The sequence below is a fragment of the Kogia breviceps genome, chromosome 9 (genome assembly GCF_026419965.1).
Source record: "Kogia breviceps isolate mKogBre1 chromosome 9, mKogBre1 haplotype 1, whole genome shotgun sequence".
Taxonomy (NCBI): domain Eukaryota; kingdom Metazoa; phylum Chordata; class Mammalia; order Artiodactyla; family Physeteridae; genus Kogia; species Kogia breviceps.
This window is the reverse complement of record NC_081318.1, coordinates 22,337,652-22,356,147: the sequence shown is the minus strand read 5'-3', so window position 1 is coordinate 22,356,147 and position 18,496 is coordinate 22,337,652. Positions and strand designations below refer to the sequence as shown.

The 18,496-nt window shown below is 49.9% G+C and overlaps 1 protein-coding gene across 1 annotated transcript in view; it reads left to right on the top strand.

Moving 5' to 3' along the window:
* The first annotated feature begins 2,652 nt into the window (after positions 1-2,652).
* The window catches only part of CPA5 (carboxypeptidase A5), a 28,142-nt gene continuing 12,298 nt past the window's right edge, over positions 2,653-18,496 (top strand). The window contains exons 1-7 of the mRNA XM_059074331.2: positions 2,653-2,700; positions 3,702-3,836; positions 12,386-12,484; positions 13,665-13,766; positions 14,946-15,047; positions 15,403-15,513; positions 15,978-16,068. Of these exons, the coding sequence (XP_058930314.2) occupies positions 3,747-3,836; positions 12,386-12,484; positions 13,665-13,766; positions 14,946-15,047; positions 15,403-15,513; positions 15,978-16,068 (595 nt within the window). The 5' untranslated portion in view covers positions 2,653-2,700; positions 3,702-3,746. The remainder of the gene's footprint in view (positions 2,701-3,701; positions 3,837-12,385; positions 12,485-13,664; positions 13,767-14,945; positions 15,048-15,402; positions 15,514-15,977; positions 16,069-18,496) is intronic.

Below are 18,496 nucleotides of genomic sequence, written 5' to 3'. Positions count from 1 at the left end.
GGGTTCTAGGAGAGTTTGGCATGTCTGAACAGCTGAACTACGAGATAATGGAGTAGGTCCAGCGGGGTGTGGGAGCAGGGCATTCTCTCAATAAAAGAGCTCCCCTCTCTGTATACATGGCCAGTTAATTGGCCATTCTGGGAAAGCATGGATGAGGAGGGGGGGGCTTCTGAGAATCACCAGTGACAGTTAAGTGGCCTTTTGTTGATGTCCTCTGCTGAACAACTTTGTTGGATTTAGTCTCTGCCTTTCCTCCACCTCCTGCAGATTTTCTGTTAGATTCATCATGTACCATTCAGGCATCATCTTTCACTTTCTCCTTCTAATATGACTGCTTTGTGTGCTGGCCTCTGCTTTATTCCTACTGTTCGCACACTGTAAAGGGGGCTGTGTGGGGCTTCAGCAGCACTGAGAAATTGACTCTGCTCTCTGTTGAGAACTATAATAATGACTGCAGTGACCTTCATGTATAGCAGAAAATGCACTACCTATCCTGGCATAATGGTGACCACCTGAAGATAGAGAAAAGGGACTCTTCACTGAATTCCTTCTCATAGAATAGACATTTCCTTTGTTCCCCTCTCCATTTTCTTCTCTCCCCTTCTCTCCACTGCAACTGGAGTCCTGAGCTAAGATGCAGCTGTGACTAAGAGCTAATGCTTTGAGATAATGACATTATATTTTGCAGGCTTTGCCAAGCCAATTCACCCAAGTTGTCTCATCTAATACCACCACCCCCACACACAAAATCCTGTGAAGCAGGGAGGAGAGATTTTATTAACCCCGTTTGATTGACTGATGAGTAAATTGAGACTTAGAGAGATTATGTCAATTGCCCCAGACCTTTTAGACAGGAAGTGAGCACCGGCTCTGTGTCTAAACACAGCATTGTTTCAATGGTGTCCACATCCTTATGTGCAAGGAGGATATGTGTGAGTGGATGGGAGGGAGAAGGAGCACAGAGAAAAGATTAGCAAGAGGGAGGAAAGGAGTAGTTTCCTTGGGCCTCTGGCTTCTCTCATCTTTCTCTGGAGATGGAGGATTCGATGTTCACGAGAGGCTGGCCCAGCAAACCTCTGGGGAGGAAAACAGCTAAAGGCCTTGTCTTCCTCTTTCCCTCCCCTCCTCCCCTTCTCAGGAGAAGACTCACCTAGAAGTGGGGAGGGGCGCCCAGCTCTCCAAGACCTGGCATGTGGGAATCCCACGCAGGGTCTCCCCAGAGAGAGCCTAACGCACATTCTCGGGTCTGGCCTGTCGACCTTTAGGTGCTCTGCTGTCCTGAGGCCTGGCCATGCCTGTGCATGAGGAAAACCCCTGAAGTTCGCCTGGAGGAAGAAGCATGCAGGGCTTCCCTGGAGGAAGTGTGGGACGAGGGCTGTCCCCTGTGGACAGGCAGACGCTCCTGGTCTGCAGCTTTATCCTGGCAGCAGCTTTGGGCCAAATGAATTTCACAGAGTGAGTGGCTGCTCCTTAGTGGGAGGGAGGATTGCTGGGAGCCAGGTGACCGGGTGGCCCAGCGGGACCTGATCAAGGTGAAGGGATTCAGGATTTCAGTTCCCATCCTGAACCCAGTTCCAACTCCGTCACCTCTCAATTTCATGTGCGAGGGCAGGACTCGCAGCTGTATTATTGTCCCTCCCCCAACCTAGACTTCTTAGTCTGGGCTCCAGGGGTAAGCTTTCAGGGCTCCAAGAATCCCCTGAAATCATATGTAAAATTTTTTGTGTATCTACTTTTTTTCTGGAGGAAGCGTTTGTAACTTTTCTCCAATTCTTAAAAAAGTTATAACCCCCCCAAAGACTGTGTACTCCTAATGTATGGGTGTGGTATTGTCTTCCTTTGAGTAAAAATAAGTATGAGTATTATATACCCTCTACGGACATGATCTCTCAGCTTCCCAAAGATCGTGCAAGGTAACCACTCCATGGTATTTCCATAGTAGAGAAGAGGGGACACAAGCTTAGAGAGGGTGTTCATCATCCAGGGTGTCAGAGCCGGTCAGGGAGGGAGCCATCGCCATCCCAGGCTCAGACCCCGGAGGTCACACTGCAGGCTGCTCAGTTACATGACCTCCCCACCCCTCCAGAGGGACAGGAAGGAGCTCAGCTTCCCCCTATGAGGTAGTTTGAGATTGATCTCTTCCATGTCCTGCGGCTCTTGGGAGAAGGCAGGAGAGGGCACGGGGCTGAGGGCAGACGTGGCCTTGGGCTCTTGTATGAAGAGCATATGGGGCCACCATTGGTGCCCCTGACTCCCTGTATCTATTCCTTTCTCTCCTTTACTCCTTTGGTTCTCCCTCCCTCCTCCATCGGCCACATTCCTTTCCCATCCTTTTTCCCCTGTCTTAGCATCGGCTTCCTCAGCGGCACTGACAGGCTTCTTTTATTTAGTCCCCTGGGTGGTCTGTCCTTGGGTCTGGAGAGACCACTGGTCCTGGGCTAAAGGGCCTTCGTGCTTCCCAGGGCTACAAGTCCTTCTGCTCAGGGCTCCTCTAGCCTCCCCGCTGTCCTGCCAGGTCCCCGCAGCCTGGCCTCTTTTCCACTCTGCCTCTCCCAAGCAGCACAGTCTTCCAGGAATCCCTCTGAGCAGCTCCCTCCACCCTCTCTGTGTCTTTCCAGTGACCAGGTTCTTCGAGTCCTGGCTAAAAATGAGAAGCAACTTTCACTTCTCAGGGATCTGGAGGGCCTGAAGCCCCAGAAGGTGAGGACTCCCCAGGGCTTGGGACGAGTTCTCTCCTCCCTCACAGCGGCCTGCACCTTTGGCTCCATGTCCTGCTTCCCCCACCCCAAACCTGCCCTCTGGGTGTGTCTGCCAAAGATCACAACACTGTGGAAAAATCAAATGTGGCTCCTCTTCAGAAGAGGTCGGGGACACTCACCTGGAAGTTTGGGTGGCCTTTCTTGGCTTTCCCCTCTGTCCTGTAGAGGGGCTGCCCTGAAAATGGCTGGGATGGCCTGAAGCCACACGAGAGGTACATGTATCTCTGGGTGGTATGCCATGCAACATGCAGACTGGACACATCTGTTTCCCAGTTGAAATGGCTTAGCTTGGCAAACCTGTGTTTTATTTGGGTTCGTCCCTGTCAGCCTGAGCATTGGTTTCTGAGAACATTTGTCCTCAGCAAGTATTCCACAAAGGAAAACATTTTCTTCAATAATAGAAGGCTTTTGTTTGAGGGCTGTTGAAACAACCTGATATTTCTGGATGTGGCCCAAAGCCCACGTTCCTATTCGTTTGAGTGCCCCTATCAACCAGGATTCAGAAAACTTTATAATAAGTCTCTCCATTTTACAAACTGAAAAATAGACATGGCAGTTGGATGGCACAGGGATCCAGATCAGGCCTCTGCTACCCCTTTGGGGTTGAGGGGCAGTGATGTCCCCCTCTTCTCACCAGGGTTCTTGTCCGTGTTAATGTCCCAGATGATGAGCGGTCTCACCTTTAGAAATTATTTTGGGCTCTTTGGATCCAGGTGAAGTTACATTGTGTGAGTGAGGCTGGGAGATCAGGTGCTTAACGTCAGGGAAGGAAACTCAGTGACTTAGGGATTTTGTTTGTCCCTGTCTTTCTGCTTGGCCTTAGGGGTTTCAGTTTGGAACTGGGGCCCTTTCAACTGTATAAGAGAAGAACATCTGGCCCTCCAGGGTGCCTACAGGATTGTGTGATAAACATGCCCATTTTTTTTCTCCTTTGTGATCAAGGTGGACTTCTGGCGTGGCCCAGCCAGGCCCAGCCTTCCTGTGGATATGAGGGTTCCTTTCTCTGAACTGAAGGACATCAAAGCTTACCTGGAGTCTCGTGGCCTTGCTTACAGCATCATGATAAAGGACATCCAGGTGAGGTCCTGCCCCAGCACTGTGGCTGGGGTCTCACCTTCATATCCTGTTTTGGTTTGGGCCCAACATGGAGAAAGAACATCCAGGGCTAAAATGGACGTTTTCTTTCTGGAGTTTCATCTGCATTTTTGTGAACCTGCCATGGAAAGAATGAAACCACACACTTCTCAAGGAAAATTTAAATCTAAGACAGACTTCATAAGTCATAGTATGGTAATGGCAGGGTAGCTTGTAGAGTCCTCTTCTTTTAAAAAATTAAAATAAAAAAATTTATACAATTTTAAAGGTTACTTTCCATTTACAGTTATAACAAAATATTGGCTATATTCCTTGTGTTGTACAATAAATCCTTGAGCCTGTCTTACACCCAACAGCTTGTACCTGCCACTCCCCAACCCCTATATTGCCCCTCCTCCCCCCACTGTTAACCACTAGTTTGTTCTCTATACCTGTGAGTCTGCTTCTCTTTTGTTATACTCACTAGTTGTTGTGTTTTTAAGATTACTTGTGGTGTCCTCTTTTGGAGGAATTTGTAGTTCATGGCAAAGGAGGAGATGGGGGGAGAAGGGAGACAGGAGGAAATGGCTCAGGTCTTTTCTAGGCACCATGGCGAGGGAGGCAGCTCTTCTGGATGGCTCCTTTTGCTTTTCTGACTGCTCCCTCCTCTCCCTGTTGTGTCTCAGCCATTTGATAGCAGGGGATTCCTTCACTCCAGAAAGGCAGAAAGAGGTGAGAGATGCTGAGTGTGAGCCCTGCTGCGGTTTTCTTCCCCCCACCTCCACTGCAGGGCTCTCAGTACAGGGCGCCTCTCCCAGGCAGGATTCTGCCAGAGGAACAGCTTTGGGAGAAGCAGCTGCAGGCCTGCCCTTGGGGAGGGCAAAGGGAGACTTCATCCCAGGCACCCCATGCCCTCCCCCCCACTTGCTGCTGCACCTTACAGCGTCTTTTCTGAATGTCATGAAATTCTATTTTAATTGTTCTGTCTTCAAGGATATCCCAAGGAGTCTCTTTCCTAAATCGAATCTTTCGGGCATCACTGGGTTAGACCTCTCTGGCTGCACCCCTCCGCAGACGCTGTCGTGTACCTGTAGATTTGTATCCACATAGATTCCTGCGCAGCCACGTTGTGCTGCAGCTAATCTCCTCTAAGGGCTTTGCGTGTGGGAACACACAGTCCCCAGACCGCACACACTTGACACCACATGCCATTAGGTGCATTCCTTCCCATGTAAGCACTGGGCTGGGGTGCTGTGGTCCATTCAAAGACCTTTCTTCCTCCTCAGGCACATCTGTTTCCTGCTCAACATTTCCCTAATTAAATCCCCCACAAACAAAAATGGGGAACTCCCACAGACAAGAGAGGCTACCACATCAAAAGACTCAGTGCTCAATTCTCATTTTTCGCCCTTGCCTGCATTTTGAAGTTTGCATTTCCCTGCTTCTGTCCTGCCCTGGAGACCCTGCAGCATTTGGCAAACAGATATGAAGAGGTCTCTGAAATTTTTCTGTTGATTTCTGCATATCAGGAATGGACCCAGAGGCACCTGTGAGTCTCCCCCGCTTCACCCGCTCCTCTGGAACTGTCTTCTCCTGTCATCCCGGCCCCTGGATTCCCTTCGCCTGCGGGAAACGGGAAACGGGGAGCTTGTCACGCCCTCTCAGTAAAATGCCCTCGACTCGGGTCCCTAGCCCAGTCTGGCAGGATTTTCACTAACAACTTGCTCTGTCTGTAACGCATCAAGCTCTGATTGTTATACTTGAGATCACATTTTGGCTCCCAGGGAGCTGGGGCTGGGAGGAAGCAGCTGTGTTGAGTTGATTTGTGGTGATGATGGGAGAAGGTGTCTAGGAGGAGGGAAGCTCAGAGGTGCTAACAGGAGGGAAGGGCTTTGCACCACTCAGGTCGTTGGCCTCCAGTCTCATGTTTTAGTTATTGATGCACAGACCTGGTTGCCTTCTGTCTTCTGGATCACCTCACCCCAGTGTCTGGCATAGTGTCTCCTGCATGGTGGGCCCTCAACCACTGTGTGCTGAATGAATCGCTCTATTGGCAGGTTCAGGAGGAGCATGCCCAGAGAGAGACCTGACTGATATGCTGGTCTTTGTCTCCAGAGCCCCCTCCCCTGAGCCCCTCAAGGTGCAGAATCATTTGCCTTATCTATCTTTATATCCCAGCACCTACCATAGGGCCTGCCACTTAGGCGGGGTTTAGTAAATGTCAGTTGACTTAATGGACATGGGAAGGAGAGGGAAGAGGAGAGAGTACGCTTGCTTGTTAGTACCAGGCTGAGAGAAAGTGTGAAAAACCTTGGTGCCAGCTTTTACTTTGGCCAGAGGCACTGGAGATTTTTGAAGAAGGGAAGTGCCCCCCTGCCACTCCTGCCTTGTGATCAGAGGGATGCTTGAGATGAGCTTATTCATTCCACCCCCAGATACAGAGATACCTACTGTGTGCTGGGTATTTGGCAAGGCACTGGAAAAACAAAGATAAAAAAATCTAGTCACTGGATCCAGGGGCGCTTGAGTGCTGTGGGGATGGGGGAGTTGAGGGGAGTAAATCAGTGATTACAATGGAGTGGATGATGCGATGATGGAGTGGAGCACGTTGCTATGGGAGCGAGTACAAGAGGCACTGCATGTCGCTCTGAGGCTCTGAGGAGGCGGTAATTACGGTGTGGCTGAAGAGCAGGAGAGGGGGGGTTGGGGAGGGGAAGGGGCCTATGATTGGCACTGAGGCCAGACCAGAGCACAAAGGGCATCCTCTACCAGGTGAACAAGTCAAGATAAAATCCTGAAAACCGTGGGGGAGCCATCGGAGGGCTCTGACATCAGATTTGCATTTTAAGAACAATCCCTCTGACAGTGACAATGTTGACAATGTTGAGTTGGGGACAGGAACAGGGAGAGACTGACAGACAGGAGGGTGGTGAGGAAATTGCAGTGGGCCAGGGAAGAAATTATCTGATTCCAAGTGAGCTGTATTTGCATTTAATTTTTCTTCACCTCCTCATTCTTTTCAGCCCTTTGTTTTTGTTTTGTTTTTTTTTTTCCCTGGGATGAGTCACCATGGAAAAGCTTCACTTGAGCAATCAGCTCTGTGGATTTTAATGGCTTTTTTCTGATTACAAAATTAATAAATATTCATGGTAGATAATTTGGAAAATAGGGGAAAGCACAAAGGAGAAAACAAAAATCACCCATGCTCCAAGCACGCTCTAGAGCAAAATACAGTTTAGTGTAAATACTGCTTCACCAATTTTCCCCTCTCTCCTGGATCATTCCCATTAGCATACAAATATAGAGTTATTTCTCTCATCTTAAAAAGGTCCTCTCTTGATCCTTTCCCCCACCTCTAGCTATCACCCCATTTCTCCTCTTCCTCATAGAGCAGAACTCCTGGAAATATTGACTGTACTTACCATCTCCATCCCTCTCCTCGGGTGGACTGTCCATCCCTTGCTTCACCTCAGCTGCCTGTGACAATGTCACACACAGCTCCTAGGTCCAACTCAGCAGTCAGCTCTGAGTGTGCAGTGTCCTGTTCTTTCATCTTTCAGCCTGACTGGTCACTCTCTCCTCTCTGGAACACGTCTCTCCTTCTGGCTTCCGCGACACTACACTCTCCTGGTTGTCCCATCTTACTGGCTGCTCCTTTGCATGTTGTTTCCCTGTTTCCCAGCTCTGTCCTTCGACCTCTCCTCTATCCCCTCATCCAGGAACATGGCATTGAATACCTTCAACCTCCTGAATACTCCCATATTTATAGCTCCAGCCAGACTTATATATCTGACCCTGAACTCCAGACTGACATATCTGACCATCTACTTCGCATTTCCACCTAGGTGTCTAATGGGCATAGCAAACTTCACAGGTAAAAACCTAGCTCCGCTGGCCACTCCCTGGCCTCCTCCTCCATAGCCTTCCCCTGGCCTGCTCCTCCATAGCCAATTCAGGAAATGGCAGTGCCATCCTCCCGTCACTCAGACAAGAAGCCTGGAGTCATCCTTGACTCTTTTCTCACATCCCACAGGTGGTCCATTAGCAAATCCTATCAGCTCTCCCTTCAAAATATATCTTATCACATCCTATACTATAACCACGGGTCGACACCCCATCAACCTTCACCTGGATTATTCTGGTAGTTTCCTAACGGTTCTCCCTGATTCCACCCTTGCCACCTTATTGCCTAGCCTCAAAACAGCAGAAGTGACCTTTAAAAATGTGCAAGTCCTATTATGTCACTCCTCTGCTTAAAACCCTCAGTGTCTCCCCACCTCATTCAGAGTAAAACCCAAAGTCCTTAAGACTGCTGTAAGGCTCTACACGATGCAAGCCCCACCCCACGTCACTGGCCATTCTCCCCTTGCTCACTCTGCTCCAGGCACTGGAACCTGCTTGATGTTCCTCCAGCTTGCCTGACCTATTCCTGCTTCAGTGCCCTTGATTCGGATCATACCTCGGGGCCTTTGCACTTGCTGGTCCTTGTAGCTGGAATGCTGCTTCTACAGATATCGGCATGGCTTATTCCCACACTACTCTCAACACTTGATTCACATATCAACTTTTCACCCTATTTTAAGTTGTCCCCTTCTCCTCCCACACTCCCCCAGTTCCTGCCCTCACTTTTCTCCTTGGCACGTACAGCCTTCTAATATTCTATATGATATACTTATTTGTCTTGTTTATTGTCTGTCTCCCCTACCAGACTGTAGGCTCCATGAGGGCAGGCAATTTTGTTTTGTTGGCTGCCATATCTGTGTGTTCTTCACAAACACTGATCTGCTGAGTAGAAGAGATTAAAAAGGTGTTGGCTGGGGTGGGGGTGGGTGGCAGCTCTAAAGAGGAGAGGAAGACAGGAATAGGCGAGGAAAGGAAGGAATCATGTGTAAGGCCCTGAGGGGGAGCCAGAGTCTGGCTGCATGGGGGTAGGGGGCTGAGGAGGGTTGGGGGTAGGGGTTGGGAGACAGGAACAGAAGAAGGACTAGGCCCCTCTCTTAGTCCCAGGGAGGGGCAGGGGCTGCCTGACTCACCCAAGTGACCACTAATGGGGGTCCCCTGCTGTCCAAGTCCTGCAGACACCACTTCTCCCTGGAGGAACCCAGATTTCCTGGTCATGCCCTGTAATGATTATTCCACCACAGAGTCCTAGAGTCACCCACGAGTTACTGTTGTTGTCCTGTCATTGTCATCATCATCATAGCTGGCATTTACTGCATGCTAGGCAAGCTTCTAAGCATTTTACATGTATTCACCCTTCTAATCCTCACAAGAACACTTCAAGTATGTGTGAAAGTACATGGTAACATGACCCCCATTTTATGAAGGTGCAGAGAATTTCCTAATTTAGGAGACTGAGGCACAGAGAACTTCATAATTTGCCCAAGTTAGTGACAACGTCAGGATTTAATCTGAGACAGCCTGGCTCCAGGCCCTGGACTCTTTACTCTTGTGCCGTCTGCCTTCTCAAGCGGTGTCATTGTTGTTCGTATGGTGTTTTAGCTTTGCCTTTTGGGCAGGGAAGCCCTGGTTCGGTCTTGAATTCTGAGGGGTCCATCCTAACAGCCCCAGATCTGTACCCCCTCACCCTCCATCCAAACGTAGGCATGGACTGTAACTGCCACCAGCCATGCAGCTGCTATTGCAAACGTTAGGCCTGGAAGAGGAGGCCAGGGATGCATGAGGAGAGGTGACTGCCCTCCTCACAGAGCAGGCATTAGAGCCCATCTCCTGCCCGCCACCACTGTTTCTGTGAACTTCTTCCACTTTACGTCTGTGGTTGGAGTGAGCTGTGAACGCAGATTCCCCTCAGGCGTCATCTTCACCTTTGGGGCCCACGGTCCTCCAGCCCCCCACCTTGGAGGTGCTGTTCTTAATGTCCCCATCCTTCCTTGCTCCTGTCATAAATTAATTTACACCGAGGTATTACTTTCCCTGTCAGCTTATGGCTTCCAGGGAGGCAAATGGCTTACTTCTGAGTCTTTGTTTTCTCTGAGAAGCCTGACAGGGCTGTAATTAGGCAAGCCTGCGGCAAGTCTGCATTCCCTCAGCCCTGTGAAGGGAGCAAACATCTGTGTATTTTTCAGGCCAGGGTAGATTAATGTTCCTGGAATCGAGGGCCCAGCTGTGAGGGCTGAGCATTCCCAATTTGTAAGCGGGTGTCATATCCATTCACAAGGCTGTGAGCGTGTTTGGAAAGTTATTTGCAGTTTAGTGCCGACTTCCCATTTGCCTCCAAGCTGTCGTGTGGAACAAAGGACAGCCTTATGGGAAGTCTCTTCCTGTGGGTGTCCCTGAGCTGTGGGGAAAGAACTGGGTCCTCCGGTCCTATCTTCCCAATTTTTCTTCCCTCTCCTCCACCTTCACTCACCACCTCCATCCCTAGGAAGTTAGATGTATGGGCCCTTTAACTTTATGGCGTTGGGGCCCTGACTCCGGGTGTGTTGGCCTGACCTGCTCTCTGCCCTGCAGCTGCTCACTGCAGCTGGTAATGCCCGGCCCACAGTGAGGTACACGCATTGGTCATGGAGGCTGCTGAGATTTCCGTTGTTTTTCTGGGAAGAAGACAAATTTCCTTTGTTAGAGCTTCCCAGGCTGGTGCTTGTGCCAGTGAGGATCAAGGCTCCTCCAGCCATCTCTTAACTAAACCAGCAATCCCAGCTTTGTCCAAGTGGGAACGTCCCCAGCCCAGCCAGTTCAGCTAGAGAACATTGCAGTCACAAATGCCTAGCGTGTAGTTGGTGCTCAAAAAGAGAATGAAATGAGCCCCAAACATTGACTTCCACTCCCATTAAAAAATCTGTGAACTTGAAGGTTGTGAGCAAGCTGACAGGGGTGGTGGGGTAAGTGTGTCATCTGGTAGTGGCCTCGGCTGCAGCGGGGCGGGGCGGGGGTGTCTCTTCCAGCCCTGGGACTGAAGGCGCCATGGCTGCTGCTTTATTTTTAGCCATTTGGGTGTTTTGTCTTTGTTTTAGTATTATTTATTCACTTAGAAGATTTTCCTTATTGAAGTAGTGTGAGCATGTTGCCAAAATGCAAAAATAGAGAAAAGGAAAAATTGCTTGAAATCATAATCTTTCTCTCCTAACAGGCATGTTAGCATTTTGGGTTTTTTTTTTTTTGACATTTTACTCTGTTATTTTCCTATGCTTGGGGTATTGCCTTTTCATTATTTTAAAGCACTTTTAAATTACAAGAATAGTATGATGGACTTTTCACCTGTTGTTCATATTTTATACGTGTGCTTACTCTTTCTCTCTCTCTCTCTATGTACACACACACACACACACACACACATATAGACGTGTACGTGTGTGTGTGTGTGTGTGTGTGTGAGATTCTTATTAGCTTTCAGTTTTGATAGCTAGCTGGCCTTAAGGAACATAATGTTAGAAACTAGGATACCTGGGTTTTTATCTCACCTCTGCCCCTAGTTAGCTTTGCTATTAAGTCTCTTTACCTCTCTAATTTGCTTTTTCTCTAAAACATGAATAGTTAATTCTTGTCCTGTCATCAGGTCATCTGACCAGATCACCCGAGATGATGAGTATACAGATGCTTGGTTAAACTAAAAGACTCTGGCCTGAAGTAAGGCACTATCAGGATTTACTTGCGACCCAGAGCTGCAAACCTGAGTGACTCTGGGTTGACAGCCTCTGCTTTCCCAGCACCCCTGTGGCAAAGGGGCCCAGGCGCCTCCCATGCTGCACAGGCAGGGCTGAGTCCTGGGGTGCTTCAGTCCCTGGGTGTCAATGTAAGGGTATGAGCTTAGGGTGAAGGGCACCTGCCCACCTCACTGAGTCCCGAGCTGGGAAGAATGCCCCAGGATGATGTGGGAGGTCAATTCAACCCAGGCACTGCACTGCCCTCTCTGTGGGAAGTACCACATGAGGATTGTGTGCCAGCTCCAAATTGCCACTCAAGGAAGGACATTGCTTTGGCTCACCTGTACTTGTGTTTAAGAGGCAGTTAAGATGGTGAGTGACAGACTGTTGGCACATTAATTATAATGATTTGGACTGGCTTTTCGAATGGCTTGGACATCAACTGTCTGGACTACTTCCTGGGGCAGAGTGCATGCTGTGGGTCAGGGGAGCTCTCTGCTCCCCCAGGGGTCAGTGTACATAGTTCAACTTGGGCTTTGGCTCAACAGAGTGTTCACAGAGGACAAAAGCAATGTTGGCAGTAGCCCATGAGCGTCTTTTCCAAGACAATTTTATATCTTTTATTACATTTTATCCTTTTGAGATGGGCAAGGCAAGTCCCAATTTTCAAGCTGAGGAAACCAAGATCAAGGTTCCACAGCAAGTTAATGGCAATGGCACACTTAGAACCAGGTTCTCCAGACTCCTTGTCCTGTGCTCATCTGGGAAATGGCGGCATGAATGCCAGCTTGCCAAGCGGAAGAATCACCCAGCAACCTGGCATCTCCTCCTTTTGCGCAGTTCACACTCACAGCGGCTCATTCTCCCATGTCGATGCTGTCTTTGTGCAGCCAGCTGAGGCAGGGCTCAGAAGAGACCTGCCTGGCCAAGCCTCCTCTTCCTTCCTAGGTGCTGCTGGACGAGGAGAGAGAAACCATGGCGAAATCCCGCCGGCTGGAGCGCAGCACCAGTAGCTTCAGTTACTCCTCGTATCACACGCTGGAGGAGGTGGGTCTGCCGGGTCAGGCTCTGGACTCTGTTGTCCTCTTGAGCCCTCAGGGTCTCCAGCCGCAGGACTCTGGGGTCTACAGGAGACTGTGAGCTGACGCTTGGGGAGTGCAGAGCACACACTGGGAGACAAGAGGTAGACAGCTCAAGGAGGTCCAAAAGCCAGGATTCAGACAGAGTGGACTGTGGTTCAACAGTGCGGTCCACAGCAGGCGTGGTACCGGAGTAATGGGTCTGCGAGGTGGAACACTAGAGCAGGGATCCAGCACTGGCCAGAACAGAGCAGGTAGAGGCACCTTCCTATCTGACATTCTGGCTAGGGATCCAGGGGTCTTAACCTCTGCACGACCATTCCTGTGTTAAGTGACCCCAGCTGTGAGTACTAGAGCATAGAGGGACAGGAAGCTAGGCATGTTAGAGAGCCATTCTGTAGAATTAAAGAGTTGCCTTCATCTGGAGAAAATTTATGATTACAGTTATAGCCATCGAGGGCAGGCATGACTGATTGTGACTTGTTTATAAAGGTAGAATATGCAAGAAAAGCATAGAGATGCCCAGTTGAGAAAGAAACTCTAGGCATACGTCCTATTTCCATGTAAAGGATAACATTATTGATATTGTCCATCTATTATTATCATTATCACTCTCCCCGTTTCACAAAGTCCGTTAATAGAGGATCCATTTTCTTTCATATATTTGTTAATTTAATTATATATTGGAAGAAAAAGAGAATGAATTAGTATATTCCATCAGTATTTATTTATGTCAGAGATAAATAATCCTGCCTTCAGGAGGCTTAGAATCTAAAAGGGTCAGGATGACTAAAAACAACACTGCAGGGACTATGAGATCTGTCAAATGGATTGAACGGGCCAATAAAGTGGAAGCAAGAGAAACTTCCAGCCAGAGAGAGCCTTGCAGGCTGACCCTGGGGACTGAGTAGGCTCAGCACATGCTGCTCTTCCAGGCAAGGCTTAGGAAGAGCCCGGGAATCCAGGCTAACCACAGCTCCTGCCTTAGACCCACGGTAGTCTTTGATTTTTGTGATACTTTTAGATCCTCAAGGGAGGTGGGAAAGCATTAAAGAGGGTGGGATGGGGCAAGGAGAATACTCAGAGAGATCCTGGGGTTTGCCCCCTCCCTGCTTAACTGCCCATCTGAGAAACTTCATTCCTTTCAGATATATACCTGGATCGACAACTTTGTAACTGAGCATTCAGATATTGTCTCAAAAATTCAGATTGGCCACAGCTTTGAAAATCGGTCCATTCTTGTTCTGAAGGTAAAAGCTAGCAGTGTTGACCACTAGACTACAGTGAGTGCCTCTGGCATAAGTTGAGCTCATTTGGGGTTGTGGCTGGGTTGGAGTTTTAGGGAGAGAGATGTGTACACTCTTGTCCCGAGGTGACCCACAAGCTTTGGGATGGCGGTGTTCAGGGACCCACCCTTGTAGGTGTGGACAGGTGGTAGTGCAGTGATCTGGCACGTCTGGGTCAGGAATCTGGTGGGAGGGTTGCTAAGGAGATAGAACTGCAGAGTGGCAGTCATCACCTTGGACTTGGGATGTGAGTGTGAGTGAGTCAGCATTCTTCCTGTTACCTCAGTTGCTTCATCTGTTCAATGGGAAGAGCAGTACCCAGAGGCTTCATTTATAACAACTGAGGTCATCTGGCTCAGGCAGCCCCACAGATAGGCCTGAGTCTATGAGGACACCTTTCAGCCCTTCACAGGGGCCACTGGAAACAGAGCTCTAGTAAACTTGGCAGCAGCAGTGCCCTTGGCCATGAAGGAGGCAGAATGGGTGAGAGTGTGGAGCCTACGGGAAAATGATTCTTTGTGTGTGCCCTAACGGGCACTCAGGAGCATGGACCACACAGGGCATTGAGAAGACAGGCACTGCAGTCCTCAACAATGCCCTGGGGGACTCTTCTGTAGGGTCAAGTGGTCTCATCAGGACTTGACTTCGCCTGTGCCTGCTTTGATTTTCCTTAAGGGCTGTCTGTGTTCCCCCTTTAATGCTGTCTAAAACCTTGCTACTCAGTGCGGTCCTTGGACCAGCAGTAGCAGCATTCCTGGGAGCTTGTTAGAAACTCCCAGCCACACACCTGTTTCCAGTTCTCCTGAATCAGAATCTGCATTTTACTGAGCTCCCCGGAGGATTCATGTGCCCTTCAAAGTTTGAGAAGCACTAGTCTAAAATACTTTCAAACTTGGGAAATTCTGTGCCTCTGGCTGGATCACTTTGCTCTCCAAGAGCATCACTGTGTCTCCAGGGCACCCACACACGTGTGCACTTTCTATGGGCTCATGCACAGGTACCTCCACCTACAGCCCCCCTCTCAGGAACATGGGGCCACTCCAGGCAGTGAGGATATGTCTGGGGCCTCCTTCCAGGCAGCCTAGGGACAGCCCTCTAGCTGTTTTCGTTCAAACTTGTATGGGGCCCGGTGCTTTTCCCCAGTTCAGCACTGGAGGTTCTCAGCGCCCAGCCATCTGGATCAACACTGGAATCCACTCCCGGGAGTGGATCACCCATGCCATCGGCATTTGGACTGCCAGGAAGGTCAGCACGAACCATGGGGGCTGGGCTGGGGTGGATGGGGGCTGCTCAACTATTTAAGGGCACCTCCAGTTGAAAACTTATTCGTGGTTCTCCTAACCCGGGGCGCTGTCTATGCTCCTGCCCTATGGAACAGCGGCCATGCGCTCTGGCCTTTTGCAGCACAGAGCCCCCAGCTGTCCTCTGCCTTCTAGTTGTTTAAAATTCAAGCCTTTGGTTTTGCACAAGGCTGAACCTGATGACTGATGCCACCCCTTCCTGCAGCCACTGGCTGTACAGATGTCCTGCTCTGCTTTGGAGGAGAGCCTGGCAGGGCCTCCTGTCCCTCACCCTGTCCCCACCCTGCCCTTTCTTACAGATTGTCAATGAATATGGCAAAGACCGCATTGTGACAGACGTACTGAACGCCATGGACATCTTTATGGAGATTGTCTCCAACCCTGATGGGTTTGCTTATACCCACAGCATGGTGAGATTACCTGAGAGGGAGGGGGTCAAGGATAAGGGGTCAGATCTGGGGGAATGGAGGAAAGGTCACTGTGGCTTTGGGATGCTTGGCTGAGGTTCCCTAGGGGCAGGCCCCTCGGGGGCTCCTTGCAGAGTCTCACTGAGGCAGGCGGGCTTCTCAGGTACTGTAGCTGCAGCTCTTGCCCTTCAGCCTCCCTCTTGCTGCCCAAGGAAGGCCACTGTTGATTGGCTGTGCTTGGACCTCTCTCCATACCCATGTTTAACCTCATAATACCCCAGGTTTAACCACAAAGCATCTGATCTGCAGCCTTGGCCCAGCCCCATGCCAGCCCCATCCTGCCCTAGAGATTTCTTCCTTTTGCCCCTCCCTGGCCCACCGGACCCCGCTTCCTAGACCAGGATGTCAGAGGCTCCCACCCAGGAATGGGCCCAGTGAATGAGGTCACCTGCCCTGCGCTTTTTCAGAACCGCTTGTGGCGGAAGAACAAGTCCAGCAGACCCGGAATCTTCTGCATTGGTGTGGATCTTAACAGGAACTGGAAGTCAGGCTTTGGAGGTACTGCAGTCTGCTGCACCCGGGGGCAGAGCTGGAGAGGACTTGGTTCCTGGCACGTCTCCCACACAGTCAGATTATGTTGACTCATAACTGGGGAGGCAAAGCAGTTAGCTAATGCAAGTGAGTCATGGCTAGGGACAGGCAGGCACATGCCTAGGATTGTCCGTGAGGTATGGGGAGAGGTTGCATATGTCTGTTAAATGTATACATATGCTAAGCCTTCATGGGAAACAGCTCCTTGCATGGGGACTAACTGCAAGGGTCAGATCCTAAATATGGCAGAGAAAGGCTTGAGGAGGTCTTGCTCATTGTTCAAAACCCAGAATTTGGGCTTCCCTGGTGGCACAGTGGTTGAGAGTCCACCTGCCGATGCAGGGGACACGGGTTCGTGCCCCGGTCCAGGAAGATCCCACATGCCGCGGAGCGGCTGGGCCCGTGAGCCATGGCCGCTGAGCCTGCACGTCCGGAGCCTGTGCTCTGCAACGGGAGAGGCCACAACAGTGAGAGGCCTGCGTACCACACACACAAAAAAACCCCAGAATTTGTGGTGCTCCACCCAAATATCTAGCCCTTCCTTGAATAGAGCATGCCACAAGAAAATGCCTCCAAATTCATTCCCTGAGACCTGTGACCCAAATTTTGCCCTCTAGGGAGGCCAGAACAAAGGTTCAAACATAGAATAAGTTAGTCCCTTATCATTAACACTGACTTGAGCCTGGCTTTTATTTTTGGCCCAATTACTTTGTGACCCTGGGATGTTGGACTGTTGTTTACCTGCAGGGTTGTATGGTTCAAGGGAAGGGTAGGCATCTTCCTCCTGAGTGCCCTTGGTGTTCTTCCTGATTATCTCTCTTGCCACGTGAGGGGCTTAGGGACTAGATGGGGAAACTGAGGCTTCCAGAAAGCCCAGAGATGAGTATGTGGTCCCTGGGAATGCAGCAATTTGATGGTTGGGGTTCTGGGTCTAACCAGGAAAGTCTCCAAAACAGAAGGTTGTATGGGTACAGCCCTCGGCCCCCAGATATTGCTCCCACACTATACTGGGGGATCAGGGTTTGGCTCCACAGGAGACGATGCCATTCTGTTGGCTGCTCCTACCCCCTCGCCATGCTGTTGAAAAGCAGATCTGCAGATGGGAGGTCAAGCCAACGAGATAGAACATTCTAGATCTGGATGCCCATTGCTTTGAAAATCTGATTTGAGTCTGTTCTCATTGAAAAATAAGGACAGCTCTGAAGCATACAGAGCAAGGCCACCAGCCCACAGTGTAGGGGTTGCCTGAGAGTCTGGGGCTGTGTTTTAGCTGCTTATGTAAGGGAACACAGCCACATAAAATTAGGTGTTTCCACCTCCAAATAACCAGACATTTGCCCCCAAGAGGGCATCCACATGAGCCCCTCAGAACTGGCTGAAGGGAGTGCCCACGTACCCTGAGACAGACTGGCTAGAAGAAAGACAAATTACCTCTTAAAGAGAATAACTTTTTTGAGTTTCACCACAGGAAAAAAAATCATCAGTGTATACATATATATATATATATACACACACACACACACACACACACACACACACACATATATATACAATGTAAAAGAAAATATGTGGGAAAAAAAGCCCAGAGGGGACAAAAAGCTCCCATAATCCCGCTACCCAAAGATTACTGCTTTTAATAATTTACCATGTCCTTCCAGCGAGTTCCCCTTGCTACAAATCACATTTTTAGAGAAGGAAAAATAAATAGCTAATGACTCCATTAGCAGGTACTTGTGAAACAGGAAGGCTCAGAGGACTTTGACTGTGAACGGCAGAGGCAGACAGCTAATTCCCATTTGGTCAGGGGAAGATTAGTTTATTCTGCTTAGCTCAAAGCAGAACTAAGGGGCTGAAGTGTTTCTCCATATTTGGGCAAAGCCACCTGGTCGTTGGCAGGGGAACCACTTTCCATGCGTGGGCTGCAAACGCAGACAAAGCTTGCAGCCTCTCTTGCTCTGCTCATCTGTTGCTATTTGTCATTCATCAAGTGTAGCAGGTGCAGAGGCTCCCAGCAGACACAACAAACAGGGCCACTGTTAGCTGGGCCAGCTCCAGCCTGTGAGGCTGCTCCTACCCCCTCGTTTCCTGCAGGCACATCCCCTTCTAACCAGGGTCAGTCCTCGCCCTAGGCGAGGACCCGAAGACCAAGAAGAGATGCCTCCCAGGTGACAGAATTGCCTCTGGGCCTGCCTCTGGCCAGAAATAGCAAGTGTCTGGTTAGTGACTCAGGGGGGAAGATTTTGTTTATGGTTTTATTATTGCCTTAATTTAATTGCTGCATAAAGAGTAATCTGTAGATCATCCCTCCCACTGCGCCGCCCTCACCTGCACCCTTGGGGAGGGGACCTGTTTGCTGCAGTCTTAGAGCAGCATCCGAACTGGTGAGCAAGCCTCC